The sequence below is a fragment of the Myripristis murdjan genome, chromosome 3, assembly GCF_902150065.1.
Source record: "Myripristis murdjan chromosome 3, fMyrMur1.1, whole genome shotgun sequence".
Classification (NCBI taxonomy): Eukaryota; Metazoa; Chordata; class Actinopteri; order Holocentriformes; family Holocentridae; genus Myripristis; species Myripristis murdjan.
The window spans coordinates 22,670,594-22,688,578 of NC_043982.1; the positions used below are offsets into that span (position 1 = coordinate 22,670,594).

The window sequence follows — 17,985 nt, forward strand, 5'->3', positions numbered from 1 at the left end:
GTTTGTACTTGGCATTCTTCTACTTACAACATGAGCTGTCCTAGTTTTGTTCTAAACTGAAATTACATAAACTGAATCCAAACATATTTATTCTCTGCACACAAGCCAGCCATGAGCAACCAATATGAATAATTAACAGATTTCTTTCTCAAGCTGATGCATATCTTCCTGTAATTGCTTCCAAAGGAAAGGTTTTTCATGATTTTAGGCTGGCAGGAAAAATTTTTGTGAACAGTGTAGTAACTCAGCCTTCCCACTGAGAGTTGATGGATTGCGGTATCCTGTATGAATACTGGTTTGGTTGAAAATGCTGCAAAAGAAACAAGATACTTTCTGTTTAGTAAGGGCTTATTGAGAAGTTCACACTAGGGCTGCAAAAACTGACTTGTACCACAGGTTCACCAGGCACATACAATGGAGTTTACAAAAATGCAGTTCGACACAAACTGGAGAAACAAATAAAAATAAATAAAAAAATAAAATAAAATAAAAATAATAAAAAGGAGCCACCATGCCACACACCTTAAATCTACAAGCCTGCTACTATTTCTGCAAGCTTAAAGAAAATAAATTGTCTTTTTATAATGAGGTTCAGTAATGTTTTAAGGAGTCCCACTATTTTGGGGGGGAATTTTAAATGCCAGTTTGCACAAGAGACAGGAAGTGGAGCATCTGGAAAGGAACTTGGACATCTGGGGTGGGGGAGGCATGAAGTACATTAAGGGAGGGTGTGGTGCCTGACCTTTGATCCTAAATAAGAGGTAGAGGTCAGAGGGGGAGACAGACTGCAGCTGTGTAACAAGTTGCACTCCCAATGTCAAGTCAATCACTGTGATTTGCTTAGACAGATGTGTCCCCACCCAACTTACCAAGCATGCCTCAACAGAAGCTGACAGAAAGAAAGAGAGGAGGGAGGGATGGAAGAAAGGAAGGAAGGAAGAAAAGGTAGTCAGAGGGAAGTAGGCTCTGCTGAATGAGCACTGAAGGAGCAGTGTGTCAGCAGGCCTGTTGTGCAGCCCCCCTCTCAGCACCAAGACCTTGCTCATGGGAGCTGGCAGGGAGCCTTAACCCACCACAGCAGTTTATCCAAGGCAGCATGCCTCAAATTAAAGCACTCTTCAAGGAAGATTTACTCCCCAACCTACCTCACATGATCTCCTCCTCTCACCCTCTCCATACTCCCCCCGGCAGCCTCCCACCTTTGCATTTCAACCTCTTTCACTCTCCCCCATCACTGTTTGCTCTTCTGCTATGGAGGTAAACCCCAATCATGCCAGGATCTCATAATGCCAAGGCTTTCAACAGCAAGATCAAAGCGAACAAGTTTGCGTTATGCGGGATTACGCTGAGATACGGGATCTGGCAGCCTCACCTCACTCCACACCCCCACCCCCACCACCACCACCACCGGATAGCTCCATTAGGCTCAACGCATTGCTCATTTTTCCGCAAGAGCTCCCTTGGGCTGAGAGGCAATTATGCAGTGGTGTGGCATAATATTTCATTCTCTTCACATTGCATTACTCCATGGTGGAGCTGGCCGCTAACAGCTTCATGTGGCCCAAGAGGAAGAGAGCTGGCTGCTAACAACTTCATATGAGTAGAGGGAGATGGAGAGGGGAGGAGGTGGGGGAAAGGGGAGAGAGGGAGTTCTCAAGGGCATGATGCTTCACTGGGAGTCAGAGCTGTTTTACTCTCTTACAAGGAGAGTTGAGGGTACGCTTGCAGCTTACCTCAGGTCAAGTGCTGTTCAAGTTCAGCTTTAAAGCTTTTAATCACCTTGTCGATCAAACGATTGAAAAGGTAAAGACAACAAAGCTGCAATCTTTGTGTCTATATTTCCCAGACTAGTGTTACAACTTCTCTTTATTAAGTCTTTATTGGACACTGATGAAAATATCTCAGTCTCTGGCAAACAATGCCCAGCTTATTCCTAAACAGGGTTGCAATGGGGCTAGAGCCTGTCCCAACGTACATTTGGTGGAAGGCAGGGAAACACCCTGGACGGGTCACCAGTCCATCACTGGGCTAACACTCAATTAGACAAACACACTCACACCTATGGGCAATTTAGAGGCCACTCACACTGGCAAGTTTGATCCGCGCCCAAGCACGATTGCCCTTAAAATCCGGATTCTTTGACCAGTGTGATCGCTCCGTATCGTGCTTGAATACAGTACACTTCCCCCGCTCTGGCACGGTTGGAAGGGGTGTGCTTCTGCACGGTACGGGCGCGTACATGAGCACATGCACGGTCACGCACGCAGTGCGCGGATGTAAATCATGCAACTTTCCTCCTGCCTCTGCAAAACTGTTTAATGTGCACAGCGCGATTACCGGCGAATGGCCGCGTTGCGCAATCAATAATCAACCATGTTGTCTGTGTCATTGTCCGTTGTGCTGCTGCAACCGCGTATAAACAAAAGTCGGTTTATAATGAAAGCACAGCAGTCTGTGTGCGGCGATCCGGCAGACCTGGTGCTGGCCGGCACCGCATCGGCACCGGCCGGCACTGGCCGCGGCACCGCGCGGTGTGCGGTCACCCGGTCACCCGGTCTGCCGGATCTGCCAGGTGCCGCTCCGGCTGTCAGTTGGACCTTTCTGAAGAAGGAGGAAGTTACCTCCGAAACTGTCAAGGTAAATAAACATCCCATATCTGATTAAAAGGACCAAAAACGTTTTTTAGTTAAAAGGAAGACATGATGTATTTGAACTACATTTATTTATAATGACGTCGGGCCTTGCCTGTTGTTGTCGTATTTCAACGTGATGACGTGCACACCGGGGGCAATCGTGCTTGGGCGCGTTTGGGAAAAAGGTAATGTGAGTGCAGGCCAGCCGGGGACTGGGGAGGGGGGGATTTTGACTTTAGCACGATACGGGCTCAAACTTGCCAATGTGAGTGGGCCCTTAGAGTCTCCAAATCACCAGGGACGCGTTCAATCTGAAAACGTTTTGCAATGATTTGGTTCAGTTTCCAGGTTGAACAGGTTGTTTCCTCCAAACGATGTGCAACTTGTTGCAGTGGGCTTTGAGGCACATTTTCTCCTGCTTTGTGCGTGTGTCGAGGTGTGACCAGAATCACCAGTGACGTGTGTGTGTGTGTGTGTGTGTGTATATACAGTATATATATATTGATACTAAAGGCTGTTGTATTCAAAACAGCATTAGTTCACAATGACTTCAGTTCTCTACAAATGCTTCCAATGCAGCACAGCATAGACAGCTATTGAGGATATCAAAAAACAATGTTTGTCATAAGTAATTTTCATATGGCGCTACAACTATAAAATATTGTATTTCTTTATATCTGAGAATTCTTTGAAGGACAGTACACCAAATGGTCTTGTCATTTGCTACACGAGCAGCCCATATAACGCTTTGCAACAGGGTGTTCAACGCACTTACACTTCCATTTATCTAAGCATTTTCCTATGTTTGTATTATCAGGGCCACATGTAGCTCAGACTTGCATGTCTTTTGAGTGTGGGAGGAAACCCAGGCATGCATGGGGTGAACATGTAAACTCCACACAAAAAGGACTCAAACCCAAGACCTTCTTGCTGCAGAGTGACGTGCCACTGAGCCACTGTGCCACTCGCTTTCAGGAAATGTCCAGAGAATTTTATACTGCATAAATCCAATTCAGGATTTTGAACAGAATGTATTGCACCTCAAACTCAATTTAAAGACAAAACTAAATTATGGAAATGTCCTGGGAAGGGTACGCTGGTGCATGTATTGAGGAGTTCTCCAAAGCACCAGACCTTTGGGCACATTTCGAAGTGAATTACACACTGAGTGTAGAACTGTGTTATGGTCTCATTTGTTCTTTTTTTTTTTTTTTTTTTTTTTTTTTCAAGGTGATACCCGCCACATACCCAGACTAGGTTCAAAAATAGCTATCATGTTGGGCAGAATGCCACTTGTCTGGCATTGAAAGTCCACACACTCCATCTCTGGGGGAGTAGCACATCCTGCAAATTAGCTGCTAAGCAGGATTGAGAGGTTCTACTTCACACTAGTGCATAGAATAGATTTTTTTTCCTCAAATGGGAGGAACTCTGTTTTCCTCAAACGGGAGGAACTCTGTCCCAAACATTTTATGTGGTACTCTACTCATCAAAAACATAACACCGACACATTCCTCTTAGCGGCCACTTATTTCATGTCTTTATCCATTTATTTATTTTCATTATGCTCATGAGTCTAGCAGTCTCTTAAAACTATGGTGACATGAGATGTTGCCTCAATTTAGTTGCTTTTCTTTCTTTCTTTCTTTCTTTCTTTCATAATTCGAATTGATTTTACGTATTTATGCTCAGTCTTGGTGTGTTGTTAAATTGTGAAAAAAAAATGTTTAAGGAACTTTTATGACGTGTGCAGAAACTTTTTTTCTATTTCTGTTTTACTTTTTCCCATCTGCTACATTGGTCCATGGGAACCTCAGTGACCCTTAATTCTGTATCTGCTCTGTATTACACAGCAATTACACATTTACTTATCTCTATTGTGCGTACATGCTATTTGTTTGAAAGAAATATTGACACTACATGTTGAGTGCCGTGTTTAATGTTTCAAGGTGAGGGAGAAGAGGGAGAGAAAGGCGAGAAAGGAAGTGGGTGCTTTCTCTTCACTTCTGTTCTGACAGAGCAGGCATGTGCAGCCCCGGGCTAGGCTGTTTATAGGTGTTGTGATTTTGCAGCACTCAGGCAGGTTACACCGTGTGCTCTCACAGGTGCTCAGGCCCCCAGGCCCCTCTTCTCTCCCCTTGTTTCAACTCTGTCTTATGCTTTCCCCTTCTGTCATCTAGTCAGCAGCAGCTATAGCTTTCACCACCTTTCATGTATGCAAAGATAGGCAGATAGATGGATAGACTCATTATTGTCCTCTGTAGAAGAAAGTTGTTTTCACATCCTATACACAGAACAAATTAAGAATATAGCACAGCAGCATGGATAGCATAGCCAAAGGATCACAAGATCCAAGGTCCAAGGGTCTAATTAAAATGTCATAGTTGAAAGGTTATTGAGGGCAGTGATGGCAGAGGGCAGAAAGCTCTTGCAGAGACAAACTCTTTTGCAGCCCAGGGTTCTGTATCTGCAGTCAGACAGGAGCCCCATGATACATGGATTAAGTGCTGGGGCCATGTGCTGTGGTGAGTGCTTAACAAATGATGGCTGTGTCAATCAGAGCTGGTGGGAATGGGAACATTGGTGATCTTGGAGACAGATTGTGTGATTTTGAGGAGTTTGTTCTGTTAGTGACAGTGAGCACGCTGCAGTAGCGTGTAGAACAGGAAAGCAGAATAGATTATAAAGTGTCTATACACGAGGAGCACGAGGACCCCTGAGTTTTCAGATGGCAGAGAGCCCCTTTTAACTTAATTTATGGGTGTTGGCAGTGTGTTGATCAAAGCTGAGCTCACAGGTAGTACTTGCAGCTCTTCAGTATCTCCTTTTTTAGGGATGCTGGGTGTGCTGTGGGTGCTGATGAGAAGTGAAACATAGAGTGCTGATAATCTGTGAGTGAGTTGTTGTTGTAGAAATGCAGGAAAGGCTGTGTCATGTGAGTACTTAAAGTATTTTGTTATGGGGGAGGGCAGGAACAGTCACTGATGCAAAATATGTACAGAAAGGAGCTGAAACCACAGCCTTGAGGGACTCCAGTGTGCTTGATGATGGTGGATGATGTAGTGAACCCAGAGAATGAGGGAGCAGGGGACAAAGAACTGGTTGTGTTTCTTAATCAGTAGATGTTCTTGGTGGAAGTGTGTTGATGACAATCAGTGAAGACCTTTGTTTTACCTTATATGCACAGTCATCATTATCCAGTAATAGGCAGGCAAAAGGAGGATTGAATAGAGGGGCCATACTTCTCACGTACCTTATCAACACACTAAACTCAGCTACCTAATTATCAGTAGAGGAGAATTTATGCATGAGATGACTGTGAGGGTAAGCGAGACATTTCTCAGCATCTATTGTGATCATCCCGCTGCTGTTGCTAATTTGTTTGATTAGTTTGATTAAGACTCATTCAACTGTAACAAACAAGCCAGAGGTCCTAGGTTTCATTCTGTTTTTTACCGAAGGCAGTGCTACTCTGGGTGAGTCTTTTGGCAACTGTGTGTAAGGACTTGCCTTGGCACCGGTGCTTTAATGACAGATGAGTGTGGCAATTTAATATATAGAGGGTTTAATCCAATGTCTCACTTTGTTGAATGCTCTGGGACCATTGCCCATTCATTCTGCATTTGCTATTTTTTTTTATTACCCACCATAAAGACAAAGAGACTGATGGGAGTAACAGCAGCTTCTCTCCCAAAGATGCTAGAATAACTTCAAGTGTATTCAAAGTCTCTTATCCAAAATCGTTTTTCCCATGCTGATGTTAGATTTTGCTTTATAATTTCTTCTTATAGCATTAATATTCAGTCTTTGTCTTTGTTTCCAGAGATCCGATCTGGTGGGCGAGGACCAAAGGATGGACCAGTGAGGCAGCTGCCACTGTATGACACCCCGTACGAGCCAGCTGAGAACGGTGGGGACTCTGATCCTGAGCGCTTGCGTTGCCCCAGAGAAAGCCGACTGCCCCAGGACGATGAACGACCCCCTGAGGAGTATGACCAACCCTGGGAGTGGAAAAAAGAGAGGATTTCCAAGGCCTTTGCAGGTACGTACGTTAGTGCATAGTACAAAATAGACTGAACTTAATCATCCCCAATGAGAATTTAATGTCAAGGCTAAGTGCCTTGACAATCATCAACACATCATATTGCACAAGGAGTACCAAAATTATGCAGTTAAAAAAACACATAGAAGAGAAAAAGCGCCCAACAGTTCTTGAAAATTTTATCCAGAATCCATTAAAATTTTGGAATAAAACTTGGCTTAAACAAACATAAACAAGCTTTCTTTCCAGTCCGATGCCATATTAACTCATCCTACAGCACGAGAGTCCTCACAAACATTGCAAACCCAAAAAATCTTTACCTGTCACGTACTGTAAGGACTGATGTCAGGAGCTTTCACAATGTGGTTCACTGTGTAAACAAATCTGTTGTGAGGTGACTGTATTTCGACAGGAGTTGCCATATTGCAATTACCGGCCTAACATAATTGGCTGTCACCTAACTGCAAGATATTCTCTCTCCTAACTAACCCAGGTATTCATTTTTCCAGCTCTAACAAATGTGATTATGGCTTCTGTCAGGTTATGGGGTTTCTGCTGCTTTTCACGCTGTCTCCTTTTTGCTCCCTCTGTGAAAATATCACAGGAAGTTAATTTGCAGATGCCCAGACTCTGTTTTCACCCAACTGCTGTCTATTTGAACCTTTTCTGGTCAATGGTGCATGATTGGTTGGACAAGTGCATGTAGATATGTGTGTTCGTCTGTGTGTTTCTTTGTCTGTGTGTGTGTGTGTGTGTGTGTGTGTGTTTGTGTACAGTATATGTAATAAAGATAGAAGGGGGGGGGGGGGGGGGGGGGGGGGGGGGGGGGGGGGGGAATTTCACTGTTTCACTGTTTCTGTGTGCCTGATGCTGTGGTTTGGGAGCTTCAGCATGGCTAACCCAGCCATAACACTAAACAGGGCTGTTCCTGGAAAAGAAATATGCCTTTGAAGTATAATTTTGTACCCAAAGAAAAAATATCTGTTTACAAAATACCGATCCTCTTGCTGATTTGACAGAACCTAATTGAAAAATCATTGACTCTATTTATTTTTCATCGCCCGTTCTCTTTTTGTTTTTTTGTTGTTGTTTTTTTATCCTTGAACAGCTCTGCTTTGTTATGACTGCATTAGCTACGAGGGCTCTGTAAGTGGCACTGGATCAATTCCCCACAGAAGAAAGGACTGCACTTCTAAATCCCTCACAGGTACCAGTGGAGATGGGGCTGGGGAGGGGTGGAGTATCATTTGCCTGTCTGTATGTATTTATGTTACAGTCTAGCATTAGTGCCCAAACCTGCCAAAACCTGCCACTGGATCCTGTGGACTCAGTGTTGGGCTTTATTTCTCACTTAAATCTACACAGTTTTTAAAAAATGCAGTAGAAAGTTAGTCATTTGCAGTTAGTCCCTTGCAAATTCTTAGGAAATTTAGGCTTTGTTTGGACACACGAAAAACTGCTACATTGCAAACTATTACCGTTAGGTTGAAAAACTGTCACTTGTTTCCTGTACAAATCAACATGTTTCTAGAATTTTCTTGACTGAAGTTATGTTACGTAGATCCTGTTGGAGTGATAAGACCCAGAACTTGAGGAGGATTAAAATAATTGCTTGACTAAAAAGTGCACATGGTAAATAAACTGGCCTTTCAGTGCACACATGGGCATTCCCTTGGGAATTAAGCTTAGCATTGCCATACAGTATTTAGCAGATGCTACCAATTGGCCTCATTGTATTTCCCTTATGTGGGGCTCTGCATAGCCTAAAGAGTAGGTACTGATATTCCCCTAAACACTGTGCATTTCAAGAAGTGATACACTTGAACAATCCAGCCAACCAATGAGCAGACAGAGCTTTGATTTACTGCGGGGCTTCTCCAGAGCGCATAATGATGATGAAGGACATGATAAAATAACAATTTTTGTAAGGGCAAATTTCCAAACAATACATTTAGAACTTAGATGTGATACTCCTATGTAAATATTTCATTTTTTTTCCGTTTGTGCACTGTATAAATACACAAGCATTATTTTTACATGACACCTCAGACATGACCTGAAACTGTAAACATTTTGATATAGCTTTGGGTCCATATGCAGCAGGCTTGTTTTGTGTTGGAGATTGTCTTCCGTTTGATAATGTCAGGAGGATACTGAATTATTGCCGCGTTAATTACAGCTGAATGAAAAACTGTTGATGAAAAATATGCATGGCCTGAAGGCCCAGCATGAGATACAGTTGGGGAAATAAATTGCAAAGTTGTGGGTCTAATCTGTAAATTCAGTTTATAGAAGTTCAAATTACAAAGATAACAATAATGCACATGAATACAGTGAATTTTTTCATCACCATTTGATCATATTCACTTTTATATTCTCTTTTTGACCATCACTTTTATTGTTATTACTACATGCTGTATTTCTTTTTAGTTTGCCTGTCATTTTTCCCTCTTTGTAATGCATTTAGCTAGCGATTCAGGAAAGCAAAGTGAGTTCCCTCATGGCAATGATGTAGGTCGAGATGGACTCACTGGGAGCTGGCAACGAGGTGTGGAGGTGCATCGCAGTCTTTGACTTTATTCTCTTACTAACAAGTCGTCACAGGCTAGCAGCCAACTTGCAAGGCAAGCTGTAGCAGCAGCAGCAGTAGTGTTAGATCAAGAGCGGGCAGAACGTTGTGCTGAATGCAAGACTGCTGTAGCATGTAATTTTTTTGCAATCTTGGTAAAGAAGACTTTTATATGACACTATGTGATAGCAGGAGTTTGAAATTTACCTTCTCTGGGTTTGTGGGAATGAGGAAAAGAACCTTGAGGGTGTAGAAATACTGTAAAAGAGTAAGAACAGTACAAACGCATCTTGTTACCTGGAAATAACAAGAAGTGGAGGTATGTAATAATAAAAAGTGCCAGTAGCACAATGAGCAAAACTTAGAAATGTATAATCAGAGTAGCTTCTGCTCTGTACCAGTCTACATCAAAACTAGATATCATTTTCTTTTAATTTTTCAATATTAGACTTAACACTTAAGATGGATTCATAACAGTGTTTATATCAATTCTGAGTGAGTGTTAAGGTTTGGGTTGTGCTCAGTGAAATTCTAATATTTATACATACATATCAGATTTGTCTGTCAGTTCCTCTTTCTGTTGTCTTATGTTGCCTTGTCCCTCAATCAGTGTTTGATTTTAACTTCAGTGTGTGAAGCACTGAGATCTCCATAGGAAAGTGTGGTTTGCCTCTCCCAATGAATGATTAGTTAAATAAGGGATGCTGCATTCTTCTAATCACTTTGCTTCTCTCCCTCATTATTTTTCTGTCAAGCAGCACTCAGAGGAGTTTATTTAGGGAGCTATTTACCAACACACCTCGCTCTCGACTCACCCACTTCCCCCTCTTGATGATGATTAATTTAATTTCCATTGAATGTCAAAGTGTTGGCTGAAAAGTGGAGAGATAAAAGTTCTGAAGTTGTCTCTCAAAGAAGAAAGCTGCAGTCCAAAAAAGTACTTTGATTTATGACGCATCTTCATCCCGTTTCATGTTTTATTCAAGCAGTCATTATTCCCCACTATTTGGAAGAACCAGAAAAGAAAAGACTTTGCCCTTTTACAGTCTGTCATGAGGCAGAGATTTGTCAGCATACATAGGCTTGTCCCACTTTTCTTCTGCAGGTATCAGTGTAGACCCAGCTGTGAATGGCCTGGGATCCAGACATCAAGAGGCTTAGGGAAAGTTTCAGTTCCTGTCAGGGTCCTTGTCGTGTCTTGTAGTTTGGAATCTGTACCCAAAGCTCTGATCTTTGAAACCGGCTTCCCTTCCATGTCAGGAAATTACTTCAGTGCTTAAGTCCAGGACTGTGACCCACTTATTTAGCACAACATACAGTGTATCATAATTCTCACCTTACCAGCTATTCCTTTCTCTTCCTGCCTTCCTCCTGCTTGAGAGTCATCTGAGAGCCTCCCGTCAGATTTTGAGTTTTCTGTTTCACACATCCATACAAGCATGTGAAAATGCTCTCTCTCTCTCTCTCTCTCTCTCTCTCTCTCTCTCTCTCTCTCTCTCTCTCTCTCTCTCTCTCTCAAACATGCAAGGAAACTTAAGCCTCACTTTTTAACATTTCTATCGTTTGAGTATTTGGACACTTACTGTGTTCTAATTTTAATATGTGAAACCACTGTCCTCTCCCGCGGTGACTGTTTGAAAGTCACCAAGGGAGGGACAGTTTCAGGGCTCACTGAACACCGAAAGCCTCAGATCACACAGGACTAGGGCTGCTGTACTGTTTTCTTCGTATACCAGAGCAAGAATTATGATACCAAGTGGTATTCCCATACATCACCAAAAAATATTGAAAAAATTCCTTTGAGCAGGAATAGGTGCAGAAGTTAGCTGACAGCGCAAACTAGCAAGTTCAACAGCTGCTTCTCTGCATTGTCCTTTTGTTATGCTCAACAGTATGAGTGGCAGGAACCTATTACATTAATTAAAGAGGAACCGAGCCACACACCCAAATATCTGTGAAGCCTGACACCTAATGGTGAAAAGTAGGGTAGTGAACTAGCCATCTGCTTTGGCCGGTCTTTGATGCCAGGTGATGTTGCCACGTTATATTCTATAGGAGATAGAGAGAGACAAAGCTCAGCTACACTTAGAGGCCATCTGGAATTCTTAATTTTACACCAAACAGAAGATGACATCACCTGCCACCAAAGAGCAGCCATCCTACTTTTACACCATGAAGATGCCAGGCCTCACAGACCGAACCATGTAAGCTCAATGAAATTACACATGTATTCCAGGTTTTGTTGTTGTTGTTGTTGTTGTTGTTGTTGTTGTTGTTGTTGTTGTTTTTGTTGTTGTTGTTGTTTTTGTTTGCTTGTTTGTGTTGACTCTAAATTGTAAATTGACTGAAATTGACCCTTGGCAATTTTGATTATTGCAGCTTTCATATTGCCAACACAAACATCTCTCTTGTTTGATCTATGAGCTTGAAAAGCATACAAAATGTACAGTGAAGTGGAGTGAAGTGAAGTTATAGTTTATTTATTTCCATGGGGAAATTCATACTCTGCACTTGACCCATCCTGGATACTAGGAGCAGAGGGCAGCCACAGTGCCACAGCAGCTGGGCACCAGCTCCAGTTCTACAGGCAGAGCCTTGATCCAGGGCATTAACCTAACACACATGTCCTGGATGGTGGGGAAACCAATTCTAATCAGGGCAGGTTATCAGGCTTCATGAAATTTCAGATTTGGGTCATAAGGTCATTGGTTTACTGTGTGCAGATGGCCTTTTAATGTCTTTTAAACTTTTAATGCCACTGTTATGTAGGTTTCCAGGGAGCAGTTCCCCAAGCTTTGCATCTGCAGTAGCTGAAGTATTTTAGTGCTGTGTAATATAAATGACTAATGATACTGTTCACCATTCAGATTTCCTAGGCGGTTTCCTCGGCACATCAGACATTCACTGCTTATATTCCAACAATTATATGTGAAATTAAAGTGTCTGCAAACAAAGTATTAACTGGTAATGAAAAAAGATGCACTGCCTCAATAAAACATAGAGTGGGTGGAAAAAAAAGATTAAACATGTACCAAATGCTGCCTAGTCCTCCCACCATGGTATAACCGAGCAACACAATCTGCATAAAGGACAATTTGTCTTCATTAATGGTAGGGAAAGCAGAGTAGAGTAATGCCCCGTTCGGCAGACCTTTCCTCAGCTGTCCCTATCACATGAGGCCTGCCTGCCTGCTCGCCTCTTCACACCGCTTGGTCGGGTGTTATTATTCACTGGTGGGCTATCTCATGACAGGTATGCAATGGAATGTAAATTCCCTGCCTTGTTAGGGTGTTGGGAGGCTGTGTACTTGCGGTTCGGTTAATCACTCATCCTCACTGGTTCCCCCCTCCCCTCTTTTCCCCCTTGAACACACACACACACACACACACACACACACACGCCACATCACAACCTTTTCCCTGCCTCCCTCCTGAGCATTGAGTAGGTGATGGATGAGACAGGAGGTGAAGAGTGAGGATGACACATTAGAATTTGACCATATGAAGAGGGCTGTGTGTGTGTGTGTATGTGTGTGTGTGTGTGAGAGAGAGAGAGAGAGAGAGAGAGAGAGAGAGAGAGAGAGAGAGAGGTTGCAAGCATGAGCACATGGTTACACATTTTTACACGGTTCTAACCATGCATATCACATGCTCACACACCCAGACATGAACAGGCTGCCATTGGAAATCTGAGCCTCCTCTCAGCAAGAATGGCATAAAGAGCCAGTGTTACTTAATCTCCTTGTCCCTGTGTTATACCGGCAAGTAACTCCAGTCACTTGGCTCCTGGCCAGCGGGATACTGTGCACTTAACACGGGAGATAACAGGAGGCAGTGTCAGAGCCATGACTCAGGGAGCAAGTTGCTGCTTTTTTTTTTTTTTTTTTTTTTTTTTTTTTTTTTCCTAATGAATTCTTGTGGGCTTAATGATCCAGCATTCTAAGGCACAAGTCCTGTGTCCTGAAGTAAGTAATTGATTCAGTTACACTCCTGTGCTGGTTCTGTGCATTGGAGTTAAAGCCAGCTGTTTTGTTCATGCCACGACTCTCTCGTGGCACGCTGTCTGTCTCTCTCTGCTTGGCCGACCTGTTTCCCCTGTGCTAGCTGTCACTCTACAGCTCTGTTTTCGTCCTCTTGGCCCCTCCTGCAGCAGCCGCTGATAACCTTCCTGACAGCCCTCTTTCATGAGCCTCAAATGTGTCTTACCGTCTTTCACCGAGCACTGCGATGGGTCTTATCTTCGCTCACACACATTGGCCACACACAACAGCCCTGAAACCACCACCACCATCCTCGCTGCCCAGTCCAGTGCAGAACCAAGCATCTGCCATCCAATAAGCCACCCAGGAACCCCCTGCAGGCCAGCCGTCACTCTCCCATCTCTCTCTTGATAGAACCGCAGGGGAGAGGCCTCACTGTCATTTCTCGCTTGCTGTGCCTCTTTCATTTTTTTTATACAAACCTGCTCCTTCAAAACAGATCTGCGCTTTGAAAGAGAGCTGGACTGTATAATGTGATGGATACAGTATGAGGAGAATTATGAGGTGGCATTTCAGCTTCTCTGAAGCATTACACAGTCGTTATCTGTAATGATTTGGGTGCCGATGGAGCAGACACATCTTCAGGAGAGGCTGGTTTTGTTGTCTGAGCACCTCTGCTCATAATGCACCACATAAACATTACAATCTTCTAACTTGTTTTGAATATGCATGCAATTAGCCAACCAAATTAAGCAGAACTAAATTAAATGGTGCTAGTGGAAACAAGCGTGCCTGGTGATTTATGGTGCAGTGCTGTTTACCGTGATGGAGTGCCACTAGCTAATGAAAAGCCTAGGGTAAACAAATACCTGGCTTTAAAAATAGATCCACTTCTAAAGGAACAAAGGGAAGGCAAACACAGATAAAAAGGCCTTTTGTCCATTGTTGAAGTCTTCTCTGGTTCTTTTGATGAACTGGACGGCTGAACATAGGGAATTAAATAAACACAACTACAGTGTAATTACACTCAAGTTTACAGAATATCCACTGCCAGATATGGTACTCAGATTGGCACTGGACACTCCATGTGACATGCTGGCAGGATCGCACATACCCAAAACTAGCAGGTCATGTGAGTGACACATGAAGCTCTGTTTTGGGTTTTTTTTTTGGTCATTTTCCCAAAGGTTTTAAATTGTTGTGAGCCAGCAAGTTCAGGCACACGTGCAGTTAATTGTAATGACAGAGGCATTGTTGATTTATAATGGAATTTATCCCCGAGCACCCAGCCTCCTGTTTCTCTGCCTCTCTCTCTCTCTCTTTATGTCAACAGTATATAATATGTACTAGTATGTGCTGAGGATTATGCAAATGAGAGGTGACATATTGGTGTAAATACAGACAAAAGTGTATTGTGTCTTTTAAACTAGTCTAAATGTCTGTGATTAGATGTGTGTACATATTTCCTCGCAAAAAAATGAGTCCCCATGACACCAGCAATCATTAAACTCTGCATGATGTCAAACGATGTCTCTTTATTAAATGAGGAAAACATAGTTCTAGTAGTGATAATAATTATTTGTATAGTCCTTGTTGTGCTACTCAGGTGTTGCTCAGAATACTTCACAGTGAAAACATATTAGAGAACTTAAACAAAAGTAATGATGAAAAAATGATGTATTATTAGGACATCATATATACCAGGCAGTATAGCAGTAATCTGTCTTATTTGGCAGTATGTGTTTATTTGTTTATTATTTATTCATTCTCTTTCTGAAGGGAGGGGTTGCAAAGAATGTGAGCCTTCAGGGATGCCCATATGTAGATCAGCGCTAATGTGTAGGCGACTGCTGTTGTCCCTTATAGCCCTGAATTAGGATGAACACAGCACACCTTGCTCCTCGTCTATGCTTATATAGAGACCCTCACAGACCAATTCTAAAAGGCCTGCATCTAGATCCAATACTTATTCAAAAGGGCATTAGGACCTACAGCATTCTTGAATATGTTATAAGGTGAGGGAGAAAGGACTCACTGAGATTTTTAAAAAGCGACGCGCCTGGCCATTGAATCAGCTTACCTTAATTTCCAGAGTGCCAAATGCTATTATTTAGCTGCGCAACCGAGCGAATCTGAGCCAGACTTGCCCAAATCGCCTCTGCATCCTCAGAGCGAGGCTGCAAAGTGCAGGCAGCCCTGTGCTCCCCAAACAATTACATGCTAATCTGCAATGTGAAATGAGAATTAGGCTTTTAATCTCATAGGAAGAGAGTCCCCTACTTCACCCCAAAGTGGAGGAAGTTATATTATCTTAGAGGGCTTCTGATTTCAAGCCAAGGCTTTTGACCCCACCACCCCCCCACTCCCCCCACCCCCCACCCCAAACCCCACCAGCTCCAACCCACCCTACCCCCAATCAGGATAGTCAGCAAAGCCCTCTTTTTTGGCACCTTTCTCTAGTTTAGCGCCCCAGCACTCCAGGCCCAGCTATTTAATTGCTTGTCGGATTGAGTATTCACTGATTTCCTCCTTCATCTAGCTTTCCGATATAGCCTCTCATTAACATGTCCTGCATCGCCCCACTGCAATTCCTTGCAGGCTAGAAGAAGGACAAGTCCATAATATTATGCTCTTCCTCCCATCGAAAGCCAACCTCTATACCAGCTATTAAAAGCCAGTGATGATCTTGAACACAGTTTAGTCCTTTGTTCTTATGCAGCTGAAATATCACTTAGTCTGTAGTGCTGCACTTGTTAGACGGGCAGCTGAATGAATGCAGTAAAATTAGAAAAACATGACTCATACTCTGCATGAAAGTAAAACTCTGTTTAATATTATTCATATTGAGTATTTTGCCTTAAACATAGTTATAAGTATGTAATATGTGATTTTTCAGTATCAAGCATGGTAACATTTTCAAGTCCTTCAGTTTACTCCAGCCCACAAACCTAAAACTAGATTATCGTTTGTTTTATTTAATCTCTTTCTGTGATAGCCATGTTTCCATACATAAAGGCCTATGAAGAAAATGTAGTTATGAAGCAAAACACCAAAGCCCTGTGTTTATTTACAGTTTCTCTGGAACATTGGGGCTGACAGGCAACATGTCATTCCTGACTGCAGACAACCCCCATATGGCTGCTACTGCTGGGCCATGTTTCTTTGTTAGTCTAGGGTTCTAGCACAGGCTTTCTTTTTGGATGGCAAATAAATAAATAAATAAATAACCTTCCCCTCTCCATCCCTTCATTTATTAAGCATCCTCTGCTATTTAACAAGTGGTCCTTTCCCTGTGAAAGATATGCTGTTGCACGAGCACTCGGTTTACCCCAGTAATACCCCCATCTGGACGTGAGGCATATATTATTTAAGGGGCAAGGTCTAGGGAGTATCCACTGCCAGGATGGATTGCTCTGAGGCTGGTTCCAGCAGAGGATATTGTATACATTGCTGTTTATCTTATTAGGGACACCAAAGGCTATTTCTTTGTTCATCTCAACACTGAGAGTAAAAGCAGAAAATGTGCTTCTGTGTCTCTGATTCAGTCACCAAGCTCGAGGCTGCTTAAGTTTGATATTCTGTACCTAAAAAGGTACATCAGTGTTGTATCATTTTTCCGGTGGGTCCTCACATAACTAAACCTGAGTTTAGGCCTGAAAATTTGTACCTGACCCAGTATGTTCCCAAACAGTGTAAGGCCAAAATTGCCCAAGCCTGAACAGCATGGGCATTTTCTGAGACACAGTTGAGAGAATTCAGCAACTAAATTTGATAAGTGGCAAGCATCTACTCTGATATTTCATGCTTCATTCTCAAAATGGAAAATCTGACCCAACTCATTTGGACCATGATTAAAACTGTAGACTACTGTGTCCTCCTCTAATCTGAGAAGGACACTAAATTTACTCAGACTCAAATGAGATGCGATGCGATGAGATGAGAGTAAGATGTGCACTTTTTTAAACCCAGATCATCACAGCCAGGCTGAAGAAGCTTAATAACCCTCTAAGGTAGAGCCATTGGGGATGGGCCAGTGAGTGGGTCCAAGTTCTCAGGTAAACTAACTTCACTTTCCTTCCAGTCCTGTTCTATTCTTTCCTTTTCCAGTTCACAGCTGCTACTGATTCTTGCATTACAGTATAACCGGGTGCCTACCACAGTGTCTGCATTCTCACTCTGTTCTTATCTGTTTTTCACTTTTCCTCCTCCTTGCACTTTACTCACTCTCTTTGTCTCTTTTTCTCATCCCCTTACATATTTTACTCCCTCTGTCTCTATCTCTTCACCTCCTTCTCTCTTTGCTTCCCCCTCCTTCCATCCATTTTTTCCCTGGTGACCGGTTTGACACTTGCAGTAGAGATTAAAGTGATCAAGGACCTACCCTGGCCCCCTCCGGTCGGGCAACTCAACACCAGCTCTCCCTTGGTGGAGGAGCTGGAGTCTCCCTCCCAGGCAGCCCAGCCCTCGCCAGGACAGACAGCCTGTGACCAGCACCACCATGGTGGGTGTTTGTGTTCACATTGTCCCCATCTTTCCCAACAGCACGCCTCTGCTGAGTCTCATCCGTTCATGCATCTGTCCATCCATGCATCCATTCATCTATCTGTGTATCTATCCATCCACTAACCCATCCTCTTCTTTCAGTCTGGTCTTGTATTGTTTTTATTCTTTTTTTTTCTCTGAAATGCCTACAGTATACCTATCGACCAAATCTGCCATCTATCTGTCTACCAAATCCAATCCATCAACCATTCAACATCCT

The 17,985-nt window shown here is 43.0% G+C and overlaps 1 protein-coding gene across 3 annotated transcripts in view; it reads left to right on the plus strand.

The window, feature by feature from the left end:
• shf (Src homology 2 domain containing F) overlaps window positions 1-17,985 on the plus strand; it is a 113,775-nt gene that overhangs the window by 75,039 nt on the left and 20,751 nt on the right. For 2 of the 3 annotated variants that reach the window (XM_030080816.1, XM_030080835.1), the window contains exons 3-4: window positions 6,457-6,675; window positions 7,784-7,882. In XM_030080816.1, the coding sequence (XP_029936676.1) occupies window positions 6,457-6,675; window positions 7,784-7,882 (318 nt within the window). The remainder of the gene's footprint in view (window positions 1-6,456; window positions 6,676-7,783; window positions 7,883-17,985) is intronic. The other variant, XM_030080826.1, reaches the window with a different exon arrangement.